The 22,500-nt window shown below is 37.4% G+C and overlaps 1 protein-coding gene across 4 annotated transcripts in view; it reads right to left on the minus strand.

Moving 5' to 3' along the window:
* LOC135111519 (G-protein coupled receptor moody-like) overlaps nt 1-22,500 on the minus strand; it is a 61,063-nt gene that overhangs the window by 10,737 nt on the left and 27,826 nt on the right. For 2 of the 4 annotated variants that reach the window (XM_064024889.1, XM_064024886.1), the window contains exons 3-7: nt 21,022-21,166; nt 16,380-16,520; nt 12,276-12,395; nt 5,254-5,307; nt 4,066-4,193 (exon numbers count right to left, since the gene is read on the minus strand). In XM_064024889.1, the coding sequence (XP_063880959.1) occupies nt 4,066-4,193; nt 5,254-5,307; nt 12,276-12,395; nt 16,380-16,520; nt 21,022-21,143 (565 nt within the window). In that variant the 5' untranslated portion in view covers nt 21,144-21,166. The remainder of the gene's footprint in view (nt 1-4,065; nt 4,194-5,253; nt 5,308-12,275; nt 12,396-16,379; nt 16,521-21,021; nt 21,167-22,500) is intronic. The other 2 variants (XM_064024887.1, XM_064024888.1) reach the window with 2 other exon arrangements.

Below are 22,500 nucleotides of genomic sequence, written 5' to 3' on the forward strand. Positions count from 1 at the left end.
GTGTAAGTTGTGTGTTGCGAAAACCGCTCGCCTGGATGAGCCTCCGCCTCCTTTCTTCTCCCTTCGAGTCACTACGTACTCGAGTGGCGCTTTTTGTGTACAATCTACGCAGTCAAAGCCTAATAGGAAACAGTTGGTCAATGACATTAAATTTTTGTATGTGTCAGTGAAGAAAATGTACAAGTAAACACAGAAATACAATACAATAAAGTGCTATTTTGTAGGTGCCTTATGGTTAACTCTCTGATGTCGTGAAACCTCCTTCTTGAAAGAACTCAAATCATAGGAAAGTGAAAATTTAGAAACAGGCAGGGAGTCCCAGAGTTTACCAGAGAAGGGGATGAATAATTGACTCTTGCATTAAAGAGGTAGACAGAATAGGGATGAGAAAAAGAAAAGTCTTGTGCAACGAGGCCGCGGGAAGAGGGGAGGTATGCAGTTAGCAAGATCAGAAGAGCAGTTAGCATAAAAATAGCGGTAGAAGACAGCTAGATATGCAACATTACGTCGATGAGAAAGAGGCTGAAGACAGTCATTTTGAGGAGATGAGCTGATGAGACGAAAAGCTTTTGATTCCAACCTGTCTAGAATAGCGGTATGAGTGGAACCTCCAGACATGTAAAGCATAATACATACATGGACGGATAAGGCCCCTGTACAGAGTTAGCTGCTGGAATGATGAGAAAAACTGGCGAAGACGTCTCAGAACACCTAACTTCATAGAACCTGTTTTAGCTAGAGATGAGATGTGAAGTTTCCAGTTTAGATTATAAGAAAAGGACAGACCGAGAATGTTCAGCGTAGAAGAGGGGGACAGTTGAGTGTCATTGAAGAAGAGGGGTAGTTGTCTGGAAGGTTGTATCTAGTTGATAGATGGAAGAAATGAGTTTTGAGGCGCTGAACAATACTAAATTTGCTCTGCCCCAATCAGAAATTTTAGAAAGATCAGAAGTCAAGCGTTCTGTGGCTTCCCTGCGAGAATTATTTACTTCCTGAAGGGTTGGACGTCTACAGAAAGATGTGGAAAAGTGCAGGATGATATCATTAGCGTAGGAGTGGAAAGGACAAGAACTTTGGTTAGAAGATCATTGATGTATAATAAATAGGATGAGAGTGGGTGTCAGGACAGAACCCTGAGAAACACCATTGTTAATAGATTTACGAGAAGAACAGAGAAGACCATCTAGTACAGCAGCAACGGAACGGACAGAAGGGAAACTTGAGATGAAGTTACAGAAAGAAGAATAGAAGCCCGTGGGAGGGTAGTATGGAAATCAAAGCTTTGTGCCAGGCTCTATCAAAACCTTTTGATATGTTTAAGGCAACAGCAAGAGTTTCGCCAAAATCTTTAAAAGAGGATGACCAAGACTCAGTGAGGAATGCCAGAAGATCACCAGTAGAGCGGCCTTGACAGAACCCATACTGGCGATCAGACAGAGGGTTGTGAAGTGATAGATGTTTAATAATCTTGTTGAGGATAGATTCAGTACTTTAGATAGGCAGGAAATTAAACCAATAGGACAGTAGTCTGAGGGATTAGAACGGTCACCCTATTTAGGAACAGGCTGAATGTAGGCAAACTTCCAACAAGAAGGAAAGATAGATGTTGACAGACAGAGTTAAAAGAGGTTGACTAGGCAAGGTACAAGCACGGAGACACAGTTTCGGAGAAGAATAGGAGGGACCCCACCAGTTGCATAAGTCTTCTGAGGGTTTAGGCCATCGAGGGAATGGAAAACATTATTGTGAAGTAGTCAGAGGGTGAAGGAGAGGGAGGAACAAGTCATGAATCGTCCAAGGTAGAATTTTTAGCAAAGGTCTGAGCGAAGAGTTCAGCATTAGAGATAAATATAATAACAGTGGTGCCATCTGATTGAAATAAAGGAGAGAAAGAAGAAGAAGAAGCAAAGATATTGGAGATGTCTTTGGCTATGTGCCAGAAGTCACGAGGGGAGTTAGATCTTGAAAGATTTTGACACTTTATTAATGAAGGAGATTTGGTATGGTTCCGGGCAGAAATATAAATAAATAAATAAATAAATAAATAAATATATATATATATATATATATATATATATATATATATATATATATATATATATATATATATATATATATATATATATATATATATATATATATGTATTGGAGGAGGAGGAGGAGACAGACAAAGAGGAAACACTTGATGCGGATGAGAGACTCCAGGAATCAGCTCTTACACGTGGACGGATAGACCACCGTCTAGGAGAAGCAATTGTCCAGCAATGTTTATTGAGTCACCAATATCAAAGTTTCCGCCACACCACAGGACACCGCCACCCAATGGGTATAGAATCCAGGGCCCACTCGGCTCCTGTGTGAGGAAGGGGCATGTGTCCCTAGCGTTCGAGAATTGAGTATAGTAGTAGTAGTAGCAGTAGTAGTAGTAGTAGTAGTAGTAGTAGTAGTTGTTGTTGTTGCTGTTTTGTAGCAGTAGTAGTAGAAGTAGCAGTAGTGGTAGTAGTAGTAGTAGTAGTAGTAGTAGTAGTAGTAGTAGTAGTAGTAGTAGTAGTAGTAGTAATAGTAGTAGTAGTGGTGGTGCTAGTATTAATATTAGTATTAGTAGTTGTTCTTGTTGCCGTTGTTACTGATATAGTAGTAGTACCAGCAGCAGTATTAGTAGTAATAGTAGTAGTAGTAGTAGTAGTAGTAGTAGTAGTAGTAGTAGAAATAGTAGTAGTAGTAGTAGCAGCATCAGTACATAGTAGTAGTAGTAGTGAGTAGTAGTAGTAGTAGTAGTAGTAGTAGTAGTAGTAGTAGTAGTAGTAGTACTAGTACTGTATCAGTAGTACTGATAAACATCCTGCCTGCAACCACAGTGAGAAAAATCCTCACTGCACAGGAAACGGGAGCCTCTAACTGGCTAACGTCACTGCCCATCAGAGCGAAGGGCTTCAGCCTCAACAAACAAGAATTTGTCGACGCCATTGCTCTGAGGTACGGCTGGCCGATGGAAGGACTCCCCAGTACTTGTGTGTGTGGCTCCCCCAATGACGTCAACCACACCATGACGTGCAAAAAGGGGGGATTCGTATGTATCAGGCACGATGAGGTGAGAGATCTGACCGCCAGCATGCTCAGGGAGGTGTGCCACGATGTCTCCACTGAACCGACCCTCCTGCCGCTAGACGGCGAGCACCTGCGCTACAGAACAGCCAACACCACCAACGAGGCTCGAGTCGACGTCAGTGCACGAGGGTTCTGGACAAGGGGACAGAAAGCATTCATGGACATACGGATCTTTGACCCGATGGCCGCCTGTCACCACGAACTCTCCCTGGAGGCCGCCCACCGCAAGAATGAGCAGGAGAAGATCCGAGCGTATGGGGAGAGAATCCAACACGTTGACCAGGGCAGCTTCACACCTCTGGTCTTCACCACATCTGGCGGGATGGGCTCCAAGGCTCAGTGCTTCTACTCAAGACTAGCCGACCTAATGGCAGAAAAGAAGCACCAGCCAAGGAGCCATGTCGTCGCATGGATGAGGTGCCGCCTCTCATTCTCCCTCCTCAGATCTGCCCTCCTGTGTCTCAGGGGGACAAGGCATTCCACTCCCATACCTGCAGACTTAGGAGGCCTCGACTGTGAGGCTACAGTGGTGGAGAGTGGCATAAGAGTAGATAGAGTAGAGGTAGAATGAATTTATAGTTAACAACTAATGTTTATATTATAGAGTATTAGATATGGTTGGATGCCACAGTCATTAGCGGGAGCTGGGGCTAATGACCTCCAAGTAATGGAGCCCCTAATTGACACATCAATAAACATGGGGTGGAGGTATTTGTAGGTGTAAAAAAAAAAAAAAAAAAAAAAAAAAAGTAGTACTAGTAGTAGTAGTAGTAGTAGTACTAGTAGTAGTAGTAGTAGTATTAGTAGTAGTAGCATTATTACGTAGTAGTAGTAGTAGTAGTAGTAGTAGTAGTAGTAGTAGTAGTAATGAAAGTAGAAGTAGTAGTAGTAGTAGTGGTAGTAATAGTAGAAGCAGTACAGGAGCAGCAACAGCAGCGGTAACAAAGCATCACATACCCCACTTGCTGAGCAGTGTTGGCAGCAACATGACGAAGGCGAACACCCAGCAAAAGGCGATCATGAGAGCGATCCATCCCTTACGGTACACCAACTTGTACACGCTGAAGTGAGCGATCATGATGTACCTGAAAACGTTGCAGTAGGATAGGTCATGATCTTAAGAAGTAACATCGTTTATTGGAATCAAGTAAAAGGGAAAAAAAAAAAGAAAAACCTAAATGTACATAAATAAGTAAACGTATGTGTATCTGATTAACTACTTTTTTTTTCTCCGGAAATTTAGTCATTGTCTCGTCATCCCCACAAAAGGATATTAAACGTTCAGTGTCCTATCTGCACGCCTAACACCACTAAAAGAATGTAAACGTTCTTGTTCTATTTCCCAAGCGTAAATTGCTATGTGTTTCTTTGTTAATTTCTGGCAAAGCCATTAAAATACAAATTTAACTCCTAAAAGCTGCAGTTGGGGCGCTGTGGCGTGATACTTCCTTCATCGTTCAGTCTTGTGTGTCCACATCCCGTACTGTTAACTAGTTTATTAAAATTGTTCTGAATGTAATAAGTAAAACTGTTTACATACTAAAATAATGGCGCAAAATAATATAAAAATGTTTTCTGGCTTTTAATTCATCGCTAATTAATTCGATCAAGAATTCGATCACACACTTATAATAACCCCATTTTTTTCTAGGATATATATATGATATATATATATATATATATATATATATATATATATATATATATATATATATATATATATATATATATATATATATATATATATATATATATATATATATATATATGATATTTACAAACAAACAAACAAACAAAAGTACCCAAGTGGTGAAAGTTACAAAGACCAAAAATACAATCTTAAGTTACTATTTTGTTCTGCTATCATTTTTCTATCACACTGACAATTTTGTGCAATTACTTTATATTTATGCTTTGTGGAAATGTACCATAAAGGTGTTATTGGATTTAGTTCTTCTAAACATAATTTTGTACTTTCATAGTGTCAGGTATGAGTACCTAAAAGATATAGAAATAACAAGAAAAACGCTAAAAGATAGTATAACGTCACTTAAACTTTTATCCTCCCAAACTTCCAATTACCCTCGTGTGTGTGTGTGTGTGTGTGTGTGTGTGTGTGTGTGTGTGTGCGTGCGTAAGACTCACCGATTTATGGTGATCATGGCGATGGATAGAAGGGACACAGCCACATTCCAGTACCTGCAGGGAAGGAAAAGAGAGACAAGTGAGAAGGTGGTGGCTTAGGCAACGATCCTCAGGAATGTGATACAGGTGAAGCAAATGAGGGCTAGTGATTGACAGAAGTTAAATGGGTGTAAGCAAGCCGTATATGAATTGGTAATAGATATCGTATCTCTTGATTTGCTCTAAATATCCCTTCGGATCATTTGTCTGATGTATGCCTGGTCTGTCACGTGTACTTATAGTCTACGCCAATTGACTTTTCGTTCCCCTTCTTTTGCATGTAAATACACGTTAATTGTAAATAAACCTTCTTGTAACAACGAGACAAAACTATTCTTCCAAAAATCGTGTGTTATCTTTTCAATATTCGGATAGATTGCCTTTCCCCTTGATACATTATGAGAATCCTCGAATTTCTTCAGTGGCGGAAATAAAGTGACTCCCAAGCACTGCGCAGCTCCCTCTTTAGCTTGGGTAAACATGGTGATGTTTTCTTCCTCAACTTAGCGTTGATAATGACCCAAAGGTTTTTGATAGGTTAAAGATAAGTAGAGTTCGCTGGACACTCCATGAATATAAGTAATACCACAGTCAGACAACCAGTATTTCATCAGTTTTGCAGTGTGTGGTGACGTCCTGTCATAATGGAAAATATCTGTGCCACTTGTTTCAAAAGACGACTTCAAGTGCTCACTGAGAATAGTGTTCCGACTTCGGACGCAGCCCCCCAACAGCATCCCCTCCGAGTTATGTTTGTTCTCCTGCCTGCCTGGCCTTTTGTCAGCCTGTGCCTTGGCCGGTGTTGCTCATTGTCGTCATTACTCCAACCATTTGCTCCTGCTGCTATGTTTCCTGGTCAGGCTTCCTTCCTGCCTGTCTAATTGCTCCCGTCAGCTTATATCGCCGCAATATTCCCTCCCTCTCTACAGCTTTGGGCTACTATTTGGTGGTCTATTAGTGTTTTACCAGTGCAGTGCTGTATCAGTCATTATTATCATTATGTATGGATTTCATTGTTCATTGTCCCACGTGCTCACTGTTCTCCAGGTGGGTCTGATATATTTTTAGAACTCTTTCTCTTTCCTCTCTCCCTCTCAAGGGAATATCAGACCTTCCCGCACCTCCCGCACACTCCTCACCAGCCCTTAAGGAAAGCCCAGCTCTCAGGTCATTGGTCAAAGTAAAGGTTATCTATGATTGGTTCCTTTACCCCATTTCTAGGCCTCCGATTGGCCTAATTCCCATCTTCCTCCCTGGTTAACTTCCCTTGACCTTGATCCATTTCTTTCACATAAATATACTACCGAAGAGTCGAAGAATCCGTCACGTCCGTCGTAATCAGTGTCTCGATATCACGCGTGTACTGTATTCTGTTATCTCATCATTAAAAAAAAAGAAAAGTGACTGTATCTGTTGTATTACCGTTGCTCGCACATAACGCACATAAACTATATAATCTAACACCTACCCACGCCACGAAACTAACTCCAACTCCACGCTACCATATATCCTCATTAGACAATCAACGTGCCACCACATCTGCTGCTGTTATCATCACCATCATCTCCAGCCACCCAGTAAGTCTCTCAGCCAGTGAGCAAGCGGTGACTTCCATCTGAATCAGTGGTAACAGCAGATGGTAATATCCGTAACATCCAGGACAAGTAGTGAGTAGCAGAACTTCATCCAAGACAGGCAGGCAGATGATCTACATCTGAAACAGTGCTATCTTTTTTTTTCAAAATTTCATGGAAAAGGATGCCGTTTCATCTTTATTGAGGCCCCAAGTGATATCATAATATTTTTTCCTGGCCTGTGATTCGCTGTTCTGACGTCACGGATACTGTGAGCCTTATGTGTGGCCAGTGTGTGCTCGCTGTTCTGACGTCATGGCTGTGTGAGCCTTGTGGTTGGTTAGTGTGTGCTCGTTGTTCTGATGTATAAGCCGTGTGACTGGCTACTGAATATTTCATATATTTTCTGCTTCTGTGATTCGTTTAGGCACAGTATTCTCTCGTCCCATTTTGCGAGCGTCCTTGCTCAGCTTCTCAGTGGCTGAATACTTTTATGCATTCCTCCTGCATTCCTGAATGCATTCCTCCAAGTTCCTGTTCCTGTGTTCCTTTGGGAATAAATCACTCTTCTTCTGTGCTTCAGTAATTAGGGGCTTTTTCGTGCCGTCACTTTACTCTATCCAAGGTCTTTGTATAACGCGCTGAACTGTTCTGATAGACATGTCAGTGAGGAAATTCGGATTTTATACCTTAAGTTTCTTATCTGTAAGAGTGGGATTACATGCGATATCCGTTCTTAGCACTTCAAAAATATGAGGTAGTAGTGCCAGGCCTGAGACCGCCCCATGCCCACTCCTTCATGTCCATGTGTCGATACCTTCAGTTCTCGATTGCACGCCAGTATTACTGCTGATTTCCAAAGTATTCAAGCCTATTTTCTTGCACTTAATCTCTTGTACGATATTGTTCTCAGATGTGTACTTCCTGGACATACGGTAAGGCTAATATGGACAAGAATGTCTTTCAAGTAGAAAAAAAAAAAAGTTGACGGACCGGAAGAAAACATTGATATCACACACTCACACACACACACGCACGCACACACACACACACGAAAAAAAAATAATAATAATTAGAAAGTGACAGTAAAGATAATATCTCCTCATATGATGGAAACACTCATCTCAGTTGACAGCTTGTTAATTTTTTCCAACTTTTTTTTTTTCTCTCTCTCTTCGCATGCAGGATGGTAAGTCCGATTTGCGACATTTGGAGTTTCGTATTTCTAAACACGAAAAGTCAATAGACATAGATGGTAGTAGTTATACAAGGTTTAGATATTCCAAAGATAAATGCGTATTATGAAAATGTTTTTAATATTTATGATTTTCAAATCTTTATGTAACTTTTTTTGAAGAGATTTTTTTCTTTTTTTTTTTTTATCAGTATGGTTGTCATCATGACATGCTGATGTCAGGGACATATTGATCAAAAAATAATTATATAATAATCAACTTGGGTAAATACTCCTCACTTTTCTCAAGAATGTTGTTAACTGATTGCTCTATTAATACTTTACATATGTAAGTACATGTGAATGCAAAGGGAATAATACTATTTTCAACAAGAAAATAATGAAATATTCTGGCTACGGTGTTCGTTCACTGGGCCTTAGTGTACCCAGGACTCCCTAAGGCAGGTCGGCCAGCGCGCAGGTAGGTCGAGGGCCAGGAGTGAGTGATGACGTCAGCTGTACCACACTGACCACAGCTCTCAGTTTTGAGTTTCAGTCTGACCCAGGTTACCTTTGTGCGTGGGTGTTTACTCCGACCTATTTATACTGGATTGTCGTTAATGTTGCAGATATGCCAAGTAATTTTTGAGTGTATGGGTTCTCGTATAAGGGACATGCTAAAGGCAACAAAAACAAAGTATTATTTAACACATAAAATAAATAACATGCATTTGAAGGTGACAGGCAATCAGCAACAACGCGTTAAATATGCAACCAAACTTTTGTCAGGTACGTGCTCTAGTTCAATAAGATATCTTTGAGAAAAGGGACTGTTGGAGAGTAGGTACTGGAAGGAAACTGCTGACTCTTCTGTTTAGTGGACGAATGGTTTAATGTCGTGAATTCATCTCGTAAGTTTGGAGAAAAGCAGCCACGTAATGCATTTGGAGTTTGCTTATGTGAGCAAATGAATGTTCTGCATATAATAATCGACGTAATGTCAACAATAAGGTAAACAGTCCACAGCGTAAAGGCCTATATATGTTTCAGAAAGGTGTAATTTTATCTTCACAATCACTGATGGGTTTGCACACTATGTTTCGTGAGTCATTTAATGTTGAATATATTATGACTAGAAAATTAAAGCAGGATGCTTTGGGACATTTATTTGGCTGCATACGACAAATGCACAGATCCTATGAACACCCTAATGCTCTTGATATGAAATCCAGATTAAAGAAGTTGCTCTTAGGAAAAAAAAATGTTGCATTGTTGTCTGAGAAAACTAATGTAGTCACTGCTAATGTTGACTGTCTTTTTACGAGGGAAGGCCTGGCGGTACGCATTAAGGATAAGACTTTTTGTGAGAGAGATCTAACAGTCGAACTTTACATGACAAGTACGTGTTTCAAAGACTTGGATGTTGGATGTGAGCTAGAGCATGATATAAATGATGAATATAATGATGTTGGACATGGATGTGAATCTACTGATGAAATTATTGAAAAGGAATTTCTCAGATACATTGATGGGTATATTGTTAAGAAATTTGGTGTGAAATATCTTGACTTGAGGCAGAAAGCTAATGATTGCATGGACAAGACGATACTTGGATTGAGGGAGTGAACAGAGGTGAACTGCATGTTACCTCAGAGTTATTTTGCTCTCACAATGAGGGAAATATTTCAAACTATTAATGGAGACAGTCTGAAGGAAGGAAAAGAATGCTCCAAGAAAATTGTATCTGCAATTGAGAGTGTAGGAGTTGATTTAACAAATGAAGTTATTGCCTTCTTTGCCAGAATATCAGTGTTCTTTAAGATGAGAAAGTTAAATAACGATATTCAGATAAATAAAAAATAAAAAATGCCTAGACATGCAGAAGTGAAGGAAGAAAATATATGAAAACTATAAATTGTAACCGTATGTAGTAGATACAGAACAATCAAACAGTAATTTTGATGTGTTTGTGTATTGCACTAATATGAAACTGTTTTTGTAAAATAGATTTATTTAGTGGTATTCCCCTTTATTCATTCCCTCTTAATAATGAAATTGCTGCCAACATGATAAATATACCTACTGTCTATTAGTCCAAAATATAGAGGTCATTAGAGAGAGAGAGAGAGAGAGAGAGAGAGAGAGAGAGAGAGAGAGAGAGAGAGAGAGAGAGAGAGAGAGAGAGAGAGAGAAAATTGTAGTCAGCGGACGTCACTACGCGATAGGAAAGTAAAACTGGGTCCCCGTCTGGTCGACCTGTCTTAGTGGGTCCTGAGTGTACTTCCTCCCTCGCGTGTCTCAAGTGTCATCCCGGTGCAGTCGCTAATATATTTTTTTTCTGGGTTCGTCACTGTATAGTGAGTACATCGATACCAGGGTTGTTTACAGGTATGAGCTTGTACTGAAGTAGTACATTGTACAATCATTGTACAGTCGTTTACACGACAGTTGTCAGTTTTCGCACGGTTTCGTCCGGTGGTGAAACGGGGAATCACTGGAGATTATAGTAATATATGACAATGTGTATGCATACGTGCATTTTTTTCCCAAGTACTTTTTACATTATTATAAAATACAACAGAGGGCAATATACTAACAATATATTATGAGCATAATCATATAAAGTAATTTTATAAAAGCAATCATGAATCTCCAATCCTAAATCTAAATTAGCGATGGCCGTCACCCAAGTTTCGAGAGATGAGATGCCAAAAAAGAAACTTACCTATCATTAGTTATATTGTACATTAAAAGTCAATGAAATCACACAGTAAAAAGAATACTGTGTTTGCGTTGCCTTTTCATCAGTTTATATATATATATATATATATATATATATATATATATATATATATATATATATATATATATATATATATATATATATATATATATATATATTCTTTTTTTCCAATATACAATATTTGCATTATATTTGTAAATCTATAATTATTAAGTTATTTCTTCAATTATTGCATCCTATCATTTGCCAGTACCAAGATGAGATAAATCTATCAATTGAGCAACATACGTTGCAAATTAAAATCAACAAGTAAAAGTCCTTCTAATAAAGATAAGTAAATAAATAAGTAAACAAACCTGTAATCAACGTTTGTGGAAAGAACCAGAAATGCCCCAAGGGCAAATCACTTTTTTGATATCGACACAGTGTCGTTATACCTTCCTCAATTGTTTCTGCTTTAACTTCTGCAACATTCGTAACCTTAGATATAAATTTAAATCCGTGGAATATCACTTCTTTTACTAAACCTCATCTTCTTCGTTGGACTCCTCCGACCTTAACCTCATATCTGTATCTTATCCTATCGCTCCAGTTCACTCCAAACAAGACCTCAAATTACATAAGTATAGACCTTTTTTTTTTTTACTTAATATAATATGTACTTTCACCTTTAGCAATATCTGCAGAAAGTCGTGTTACATCCCGTATATCGAATATGCTTCACATGGAACGCTTTCCATCCTAAACAAGGTGAAATAAAGACCATTTCTTCTCATCAACTCCTCTCCTCTAATTGACTGATTTAAGCCTGTCTCCTTTCGCCACAAGATTGCATCTTTTGCTATCTTCTATCACTTTTATCGCTACGTTCACGCTAACTGCTCTTCTGATCTTGCTAACTGCATACCTACCATCTCCCGCAGCTTCGCTAAACAATAATTTTTGCTTTATCTCTCCCCTATTCTGTCCACCTCCCTGATACAAGAATCAACCAGTATTCATAGTCTTTCATCCTTTTTGCTACTAAACTCTGGAACTTACTGCCTGCGACTGTATTTCCTCCTGCCTATGAATTGAAATACTCTCCCTCTCTTTTTGTTGATATATATATATATATATATATATATATATATATATATATATATATATATATATATATATATATATATATATATATATATATATATATATATATATATATATATATATATATATATATATATATATATATATATATATATATATATATATATATATATATATATATATATATATATATATATATATATATATATATATATATATATATATATATATATATATATATATATATATATATATATATATATATATATATGCCTACAGTCGCGGTGTCATGATCCAGGTGAAGGGCGTAAGTGTTGGTAGGGGGGGAGTGGGGAAAGAGTTATCAGGCAATATTGAAGGCGTCTCCAATGGCTGGTACTTGATAATGATACCCTCGTCATCTCACCTGAGGAGTGGGAAGAGCGTACAGATCCATCCCTCGCCCCAGATCCATTTCCCAGCGAGGAATCGTGACACCTCCCAGGGTAACACCAGTATGCAGAACAGGAAGTCAGCCACACACAGACTGTATTGGAAGAGGAGGATGGTGGATGGAAAAAAAAAAAAAAAAAGAAGACAACAAACATAAATAAACCAGGTAATAGGTACTTTAAGCTGCGGAGCAACCTAAAGGACCTTCCCCCCAGGGGCTGGGGGTTCTAATTTTTAGACGCGTCGCAGATCTGGACATCTGGATCCCACCTGCACACGCCACGCCAAGCATCGCGCCGCCGTGATGCTTGCGGCGAGTAACTTGTTGCTATAAATGACTGTGTTTTCAACGAATGGAGATTTATCTGCATTCTGATCACACTATCGTGTTCTTCCTACTTAATGTAATAATATATTGCAGCATTCAATGTTTAACTGTTGAAAATAGTGAGCATAAGTAAAACATCTTTTAAACTTTTTTTTTTTTTACATCTTCACAGGTCAACTCGTGTTTTTTTTTTTGTTTTTTTTTTTTTTTGTCAAGTTTTTACAATGTATCTTGATTCTACAGTCACTGCTGAGTCTGCTGGTGTCAACTAAAACTGGCTATCCAGTATATGAAGTGACTTGTGGCATATAATTCGCACATTTTGAGCACTCGAGCTCGAGCTGTTGTGATGAGGCGATAGTTGCGTGAGTTGCGAGGCAAAAATCTTTGCTTACATGCGGATAAGTCGAAATATGCAAAATACAGTAGAACGGTACATCTGACGAAGAAATATCAGAAGATAAGAAAGATGTGCCGTCAAAAGTTACCTTTCAAGGAGGTGTTTCCGAAACTGAAATCATAATTTGTATGTGCAATGGACACCAAAAGGTGCGGAAGTGAGAGTGAAAGTTAGCGAAAGATGAAACGTGAGTGTTAGTGAGTAAGAACAATCCTGAGGATTGATAAATAAAATGAGACCAACTGAGAATGCGAATGGAATTATTCAAGAGAGAGAGAGAGAGAGAGAGAGAGAGAGAGAGAGAGAGAGAGAGAGAGAGAGAGAGAGAGAGAGAGAGGAAGGATGGAGAGTAAATGCTATGGAATGAGTGAGAGGGAGAGAGCGAAGTATCACTCCCTAGTCCTATTTTCTTGGATCAGTAAGGGGAGGGTGGGTGAAAGGGAGGGTAGATTTGATACAAGACGAATGAGGAAAGAAGAGGAAAAGAACAGGGGGGATGAAGGGACATATTGTGAAGTAGAGAAAGGCAGGGAGTTCGTAACGGGGGAAGGAAAGTACTTGGGGTAAGAAAATGGAGGAAGGGTGAAGGAGGAGGACGGGAGTACGGGGAGAAAGTAGACAGAATAAATATAAACCGGAAGGATGATGAGTGAGTGAGGAATTAGAGGGAGAGAGAATGTATTCCCTTTTTCCTATCCCTACTCCTTTTTGGCCTTCCCCAAACCACCCCTTTCCCACTTCTACTCCCACTATCTCCTTGCCTCCTGTACTTCCTTACCAAGTTACATCTATTCTTGTATTCTTGAAATATTTTATATATTTTTATTTATTCATTTTGTTATATATTTTTCTATTCAACTCAGTCCGTACTTACGTAATATGTGTAAAAAATATCCCTATCCGCAATCGCAACCGCGGATATGGTAGTAAAAAAAATTCCAACTGCATCCGCATCCGCATATATTGATATTTTAACATCCACAATCTCATCAGCAACTGCATTTTATGAGAAATGTATATCAAACTCTACCTCTACATCCTTGAAAACATTCATTCATTTATCCCATGTATTTGGATGGAGAAGTCTTCTCAAGCTGACCTGAAGGCCGGCTGTTTTACATATAACGGCTGGTACTTCGGAAAAAAAAAAAAAAAAAATGGGAATGGGAAATGAAGAGTCTGAACAACCCATGAAGGATGCCGTGCATTTTTAACTTAGTGCAGTAATAGTCAACCTAGGTGCATGATTTTTTTTTTTCAGACGGTACCTGAAAACAGTGAGGTACTTGGAGAGATACATCTCATGACCAGGGTTTAAGAGTGCATAGTACGGAAAAATGTTTTAGTAATTGTCATGTAAGAAATTGCTTTAAACTAAGATTAAAGTATTACAAATTTATGTATTATATTTGTATATTACACTCAGACGGAACTCGAGCCTCACGATTTTGAGATGTGGCACTTCCTTTAGATATACGTTTAGCATATATAACAATTATTTGGGACCAAGCAGCTATTTTCTATGTTTAAGATATAGATCTAATACTTTTATTCCTATATTTTCAGTTTTAAAACTAGAGAAAGTTGTCAGATACCCGTGTAATTCTTTTGTAAGTAATTGTCCCAGGCGCAAGGGTCCATGAATTTCTCTTAAGCTCCAGGAAGTGTGCATAAACATAGGAAAGGTTGAAGAACAGTGACGTAGGACATTATAAGGTATTGTCATAAGTATTGTTTTATACATTTTTTTTTTGTATGTGTTTACTATATATATATATATATATATATATATATATATATATATATATATATATATATATATATATATATATATATATATATAGATAGATAGATAGATAGATAGATAGATAGATAGATAGATAGATAGATAGATACATAGATAGATAGATAGATAGATACATTAAACAGAAAAACATATGGCATGAAGTGGAAGTAAGTCTGATTTACTAAATTCATTACTTTCGCTTTCATTTTTTTATGTTTCATTAAAAAAAAAAAAAAAAACAGAATCTGAGATTGTCGTCGAGCTATCAAAAGCAGGATTTGATAAACAGAGAAGGAAAAAAATATTAAATGCAAACAAATGCACATCAATGCACAGCCAAAAAGAATAAGACACACGGAATGAAAACTCAACACAGACAACTATATATTATATAATGAGAAGCAAAGGAAAGGTATATGAATCGAGAGTAGAGAGAGAGAGAGAGAGAGAGAGAGAGAGAGAGAGAGAGAGAGAGAGAGAGAGAGAGAGAGAGAGAGAGAGAGAGAGAGAGAGAGAGAGAGAGAGAGAGAGAAGAATTAACAAACATATAGACAGATGGATAGGCAGACAGGCAGACAGATAGACAGATAGGCAGACAGATAGACAGATAGGCAGAAGAATGAACATACACAGATGGACAGACAGACAGAGAGACAGACAGACAGACAAACAAATAGACAGACAGACAGACAGATATATAGATAAACAGAAGAATGAACATGCAGACTGATGGATAGATATACAGAGAGACATATAGACAGAAGAATGAACAGACATACAAATCGATGTACACACAGAGAGACAAACAGACAGATAGACATAATAATGAACATAGAGATAAGCAGAACATACATAAAGACAAATGGACATATAGACAGAGGAATGAATATAGAGACGGATACACAAACAGACAGACAGACAGATAAATGGATAAGCAGACAGATAGACAGAATAATGAACAGGCATACAGACTGACTGACTGACAGACAGGTACACAGAATAACGAACAGGCATACAGACTGACAGACAGACAGACAGAGAGAGATGGATGGACAGACAGACAGACAGACAAGTAGACAGAACAATGAACAGGCATACAGATAGATGGACAGAAAGACAGACAAACTAACAGATAAATATAAGAATTTACAGGCTGACAGACAGACAGACAAACAGAAGAATGAATGGACATAGATGGATATGCAGACAGACTGAGACATAGACAGATACACAATAATTCAGAGACATAAAGACGGATACACAGATAGATCGACAGACAGACAGACAGACAGACAGACAGACAGACAGATAGACAGAATTAGGAAGAGACATGGAGACGGATACACAGGCAGACAGATGAACAGACAAACATACAGACAGAATAATGAAGTGACATACAGACGGATACACACACAGACAGGCAGACAGACAGAATTTGAAGAGACATACAGAACGATACCCATCCAAAGGTCACCCATCCAAATACTGACCGGACCCAGCTTTGCTTAACCTCTCTGATCGGAAGAGAAGCGCTGTATTCACATACAGACATATTGTTACCCACCTAATGATGAAGGCAGCCGTCACGTTCCTCACCCTGGGGCAGCGGAGAAGTGCCAGGATGGTGAGGAAGTTCCCTGTGAGGCCCAGGACCAGGTAGCCGATAAACAACACAGCTATGAAGGTCGCCACCCCGGGAGACATCCTGAAATTGTGACGGAACAAGATAAAGGAATGGTGTGTGTGTGTGTGTGTGTGTGTGTGTGTGTGTGTGTGTGTGTGTGTGTGTGTGTGTGTCTGTGTGTGTGTGATGTTCACAAATCATCTTATGAACATAGATATAATGGTGTAACAGACTAACACAAAAACTTTACGTAGAGAAGGAACATCAAAAAAGTAAACAAATAATGGTGTCCAAGCTTCACGCCACACCTAGGGAACAAGTTACACAAACCAAGCAACGACGGCCTTGGTGAGGAAGCGTTACGCACAACAGAGCTACATGCCAGCGGATGACAGTGGCAGAGCGCGTTAGTGGCAGAGATTATATTGTCAACAGGGAGTGGCAGGTGAATGTGTGTTGCCTTACCCCTGACACTAACCTTACTACGCAAGTGTTACGAGGCCAGAGAGAGAGAGAGAGAGAGAGAGAGAGAGAGAGAGAGAGAGAGAGAGAGAGAGAGAGAGAGAGAGAGGAGAGAGAGAGAGAGAGAAGGGGAGGGGGCAAGGGTAGTTAGATGGCTGCACAATTTTTCTAACCTTACTATGTATTTTCTGTGTTTCTTTTCCTGCATCTTCAAATGCAGTGAGAAACAAGATATGAGTGATTTTAGAAATTAAATATATGAAATTAAATAAGCTCTCTTTTTCGATCAAATGAATCCAGAATATAATTATTTGTTGACGTGTCTTTTCTTTCTCTTTCTTTCTTTATTTTTTTCTTTCTTTCTTCCTTCTCTTCTTTCTTCTTATTCTTATTTTTTCTTGTTGTTGTTGTTGTTGTTATTTATTATTATTATTATTATTATTATTATTATTATTATTATTATTATTATTATTATTATCATAATCATTATTGTTATAATTATTATTAACACTATTATAATTATTATTATTATTATCATTATTATTATTATTATTATTATTATTATTATTATTATTATTATTATTATTATTATTATTATTATTATTATTATCATTATTAATATTGTTACTTTTATCATTATCACTAGTAGTAGTAGTAGTATCATCATCATTATTTTTATGGTTATTATTATTATTATTATTATTATTATTATTATTATTATTATTATTATTATTATTATTATTATTATTATTATTTTTATTATTATTATTATTATTATTATTATTATTATTATTATTGTTATTATTATTATTATTATTATTATTATTATTATTATTATTATTATTATTATTATTATTATTATTATTATTATCATTATTGTTGTTGTTGTTATTATTGTTGCTGTTGTTGTTGTTGTTGTTTTGTTGTTGTTGTTGTTTTTGCATTTACTTATTCATTTTATTTTGTTTATTTATTTATTTATTTATTTATTTATTTATTTATTTATTTATTTATTTGTTTTATTTATTCATTTATTTATTTATTTATTTCATATTTTTAAGCAGCTTAGATCTGGACCACTAAGGTTATCAACATCGTTGTATGAGAAGCTCCCTTACTGTTCCAATATAAGATCTCACTTAATTTATTTAATTTTGGTGTATTGTAATGATCCAACCTTAGAATATTTTTTGTCTCTTTTAGCCTTGGGCACCAGAACTTTTTTTCCTTCAATTAGGATAGGCTAACACATAAATAAATCTTTACATTAACATATAAGTCTTTAAATTTATGTGTTAGCCTCTGCCTTTTCCTCCCGTTAGATGTTTGGTTATACTTTGTCTATGAAAAAAAATAAATGAATAATTTTTTTTTTTAATGATGATCCATTTTTTTTTTTTTTTATGTAGAAGGGACACTGTCCAAGGGCAACAAAAACCAAATAAAAAATAAATTTAAAAAAACTCACTGAGATGCCAGTCCCAGAACAGGGTCCAAAGCCGTAGTCATAAATTGAAGGATAAGTGTCTTGAAACCTCCCTCTTGAAGGAATTCAAGTCATAGAAAAGTGGTAATACAGAACCAGGCAGGGAGTTTCAGAGTTTACCAGAGAAAGGGATGAATGATTGAGAATACTGGTTAACTCTTGTATTACAGAGGCGGATAGAATAGGGATGAGAGAAAGAAGAAAGTCTTGTGCAGCGAGGCCGCGAGAGGAGGGGAGACATGCAGTTAGCAAGATCAGAAGAGCAGTTAGCATGAAAATAGCGGTAGAAGATAGTTAAAGATGTAACATGGTGGCGATGAGAGAGAGGTTGAAGACAGTCAGTTAGAAGAGAGGAGTTGATGAGACGAAAAGCTTTTGATTTCACCTTGTCTAGAAGAGCGGTATGAGTTGAACCCCCCAGACATGTGAAGCATACTCCATACATGGATGGATAAGGCCCTTGTACAAAGTCAGTAACTGGGGGGTTGAGAAAAACTGGCGGAGACGTCTCAGAACACATAACTTCATAGAAGTTGTTTTAGCGAGAGATGAGATGTGAAGTTTCCGGTTTAGATTATAAGTAAAGGACAGACCGGATGTTCAGTGTAGAAGAGGGGGGAGAGTCGAGTGTCATTGTAGAAGAGGGGATAGTTGTCTGGAAGGCTGTGTCGAGTTAAAAGATGGAGAAATTGAGTTTTTGAGACATTGAACAATTCCATGTTTGCTCTGCCCCAATCAGAAATTTTAGAAAGATCAGAAGTCAGGCGTTCTGTTGTTTCCCTGCGTGAAATGTTTACTTCTTAAAGAGTTGGACGTCTATGAAAAGACGTGGAGAAATGCAGGGTGGTATCATCAGCGTAGGAGTGGAGCAGATCAGCGTAGCTTCGATTTATTTTTTTTTATTACTATTTTAGAAAGAATCATGCTCTCTTCGTTGTTTCAATAAAACTACTAATGCTACTGTATTGCGTATACAAGACAAATCCTTCGATAAATCTTCAGTTTTTGAATTATCCTCTTACGCTTTACTTTCCTTATATCAAGAGTTACCTTTCTGGCTGTCCTATTACTACTGTACTAAATCGCGCCTACTCTTCTAAGCCATTTATCACTTGTATTCTATTCTGTTGAGTTCTGTTATATATATATATATATATATATATATATATATATATATATATATATATATATATATATATATATATATATATATATATATATATATATATATATATATATATATATATATATATATATATATATATATATATATACGGCTCGTATATATATATATATATATATATATATATATATATATATATATATATATATATATATATATATATATATATATATATATATATATATACATATATATATACGGCTCGTATATATATATATATATATACATATATATATACGGCTCGTATATATATATATATATATATATATATATATATATATATATATATATATATATATATATATATATATATATATATATATATATATATATATATTGATTGATTGATTGATTGATTGACGTTTCTATTGATTTATTTATCTGTTTATTAATGTATAACTTAAGGGCTCAAGAAAATTTCTAGTATTGCACAGAATCGAAGGTTTCTACAAAGGGCCTGCCATCTTGTGATTTTCAATATCCTTAATGGAAAGCTCAGTTCCTGTGTGCATCTGTTCCGCGTAACTATCCAAGAAACTACCGGAAACTATCCAATAACACTTTAGTGTTCCTATCACAAGTATCATTCTTTGACTGTCACTATCGAAAAATCTTCGCCATAAACTTCGCACGTTTTCATGAAGACATCTTTTCTGCTAAGTTTAGCTTGGCTGATCTCGCATCTATTTGAAAAGAAAAAAAAAAATAAAGAAAAAAAAAAAACTGAACAATAGAAAATAACAAGATGAAAAGCAAAATCAACAATAATAAAGAATTAGAAACATGAAACATAGTAAGACAAAAAATAAAGTCACGTGCTTGCTGTGCGAGTCCACTTATCCCTCACCAGTGTGACCAGAGAGACCGGCGGCGGAGTCTTCAGCTTGACAGACGACAGAACAACATAACGCGACAGTGAGAGAAGCAAGGATGAACACCAAAGGAATCAAGGACATCGCACACACACACACACACACACACACACACACACACACACACACACACACACACACACACACACACACACACACACACACACACACACACACACACACACACACACACACACACACACACACTTATTCAATAAGCATTAATTTTATACGCGTTTATACAATAAACTCTCATTAGAGTAAACACACACACACACACACACACACACACACACAGAGAGAGAGAGAGAGAGAGAGAGAGAGAGAGAGAGAGAGAGAGAGAGAGAGAGAGAGAGAGAGAGAGAGAGATTACTCGCGAATCGAACATACATATGAACTGAAACACGTCCATAATGCGTATGTACACGCATGTAGCCACATAGACCAACGACAAAGCAAACATACAAACAATACTGAGGAGACCGGGAGACACTGGCAGCAAACAAGGCAACTCAACAACAGCATTAACACATTCGCGTCAACCCTTCGTCTTGCACAACCACCCATCTTGTGTATCACCTCGTCACCCACTTCGCTATCTCGGATGCCCCTGCATCTTGTAGATCCTCGTCCGTCTGCCTGCTGACGTTGTGCATTTGCGGAAACCCCTGGAACTCCGCTGACAACCCCGCGTGATCCATTATGCTGAAGTTCGTACGTCCTTCTGTGGAATGAAAAACGACAGCAATTGTTAAAGTGATGGCTGGCAAAGGTTTTGTTGACCCAAGCCAAGACCGCAGTAAGTTCACCGTTATAGTCCCATCAAACCGACTAGAAGAACGTTAATATTGGTTTATATATATATATATATATATATATATATATATATATATATATATATATATATATATATATATATATATATATATATATATATATATATATATATATATATATATATATATATGAATCACTAACCAAAGGATTTTACGCATATCAAGCAGGTTAAAAATAAGGAAGGAAGAGTTCTAATTGATGACAATGAAATAAAAGTGCGATGGAAAGAATATTTCAAGGCACTTTTGAATGAGGAAAACCCAAGAGGAGTGTTGGAGGATGGGCAACCTAATGACAGGAGAACAACAGCAATTTCAAGGGAGGAAGTCAAACAAGCATTGAGGAGGATGAACGATGGGAAGGCAACAGGGCCGGATAACATACCTGTAGAGGTGTGGAAGAGTTTAGAAGAGGAAGGACTTGAGTGGCTGTGTTGGTTGGTAAATAAGAGCTATGAGAAGGAAAAAAATCCCAAATGCATGGAGATGCAGCGATATTGTCCCAATATACAAGGAGAAAGGAGACATACAGGACTGTAAAAATTACAGAGGAATTAAATTAATGTCGCATACAATGACACTGTACGAAAGGATAATTGAGAAAAGAGTAAGGGGAGACACACAGGTGGGAGACGAACAATTTGGATTTATGCCGGGGAGAAGTACTACCGATGCAATCTTTGCGCTAAGACAAGTACTGGAGAGGTATGGGGAGAAGCAAAGAGAGTTACACCTTATTTTTATTGATATGGAAGAAGCTTATGATAAAGTACCACGCCAGGAAGTTTGGGCTAGTATGAGAAGGAAAGGAGCATCAAAGAAGTATGTGAGAGTGATCCAGGACATGTACGAAGGCTCAAGGACGAGGGTAAGAAGCAGTGTGGGAACAACAGAAGAGTTCTGTGTGAGAGAGGGTCTGCACCAGGGATCTTCTCTGAGCCCATATCTGTTCAACCTACTAATGGATGATAGTGTTCAAAATATAAAGGAGGAGGCACCGTGGACCATGTTGTTCGCGGATAACATCGTCTTGGTGGATGAAAGTAGAAATGGGGTAGAGAGAAAGTTGGAGAGATGGCGAGGAGCATTGGAAGGGAGAGGTTTGAGAATTAGCAGGGAGAAGACGGAGTATCTGAATTTTAATGGTCGACAGGAGAGCGAAGTATGAATGAAAGATATGAAGTTAAAAGGTGTCAAGTTCAGATACTTGGGCTCTCATATA

The sequence above is a fragment of the Scylla paramamosain genome, chromosome 22 (genome assembly GCF_035594125.1).
Source record: "Scylla paramamosain isolate STU-SP2022 chromosome 22, ASM3559412v1, whole genome shotgun sequence".
Taxonomy (NCBI): domain Eukaryota; kingdom Metazoa; phylum Arthropoda; class Malacostraca; order Decapoda; family Portunidae; genus Scylla; species Scylla paramamosain.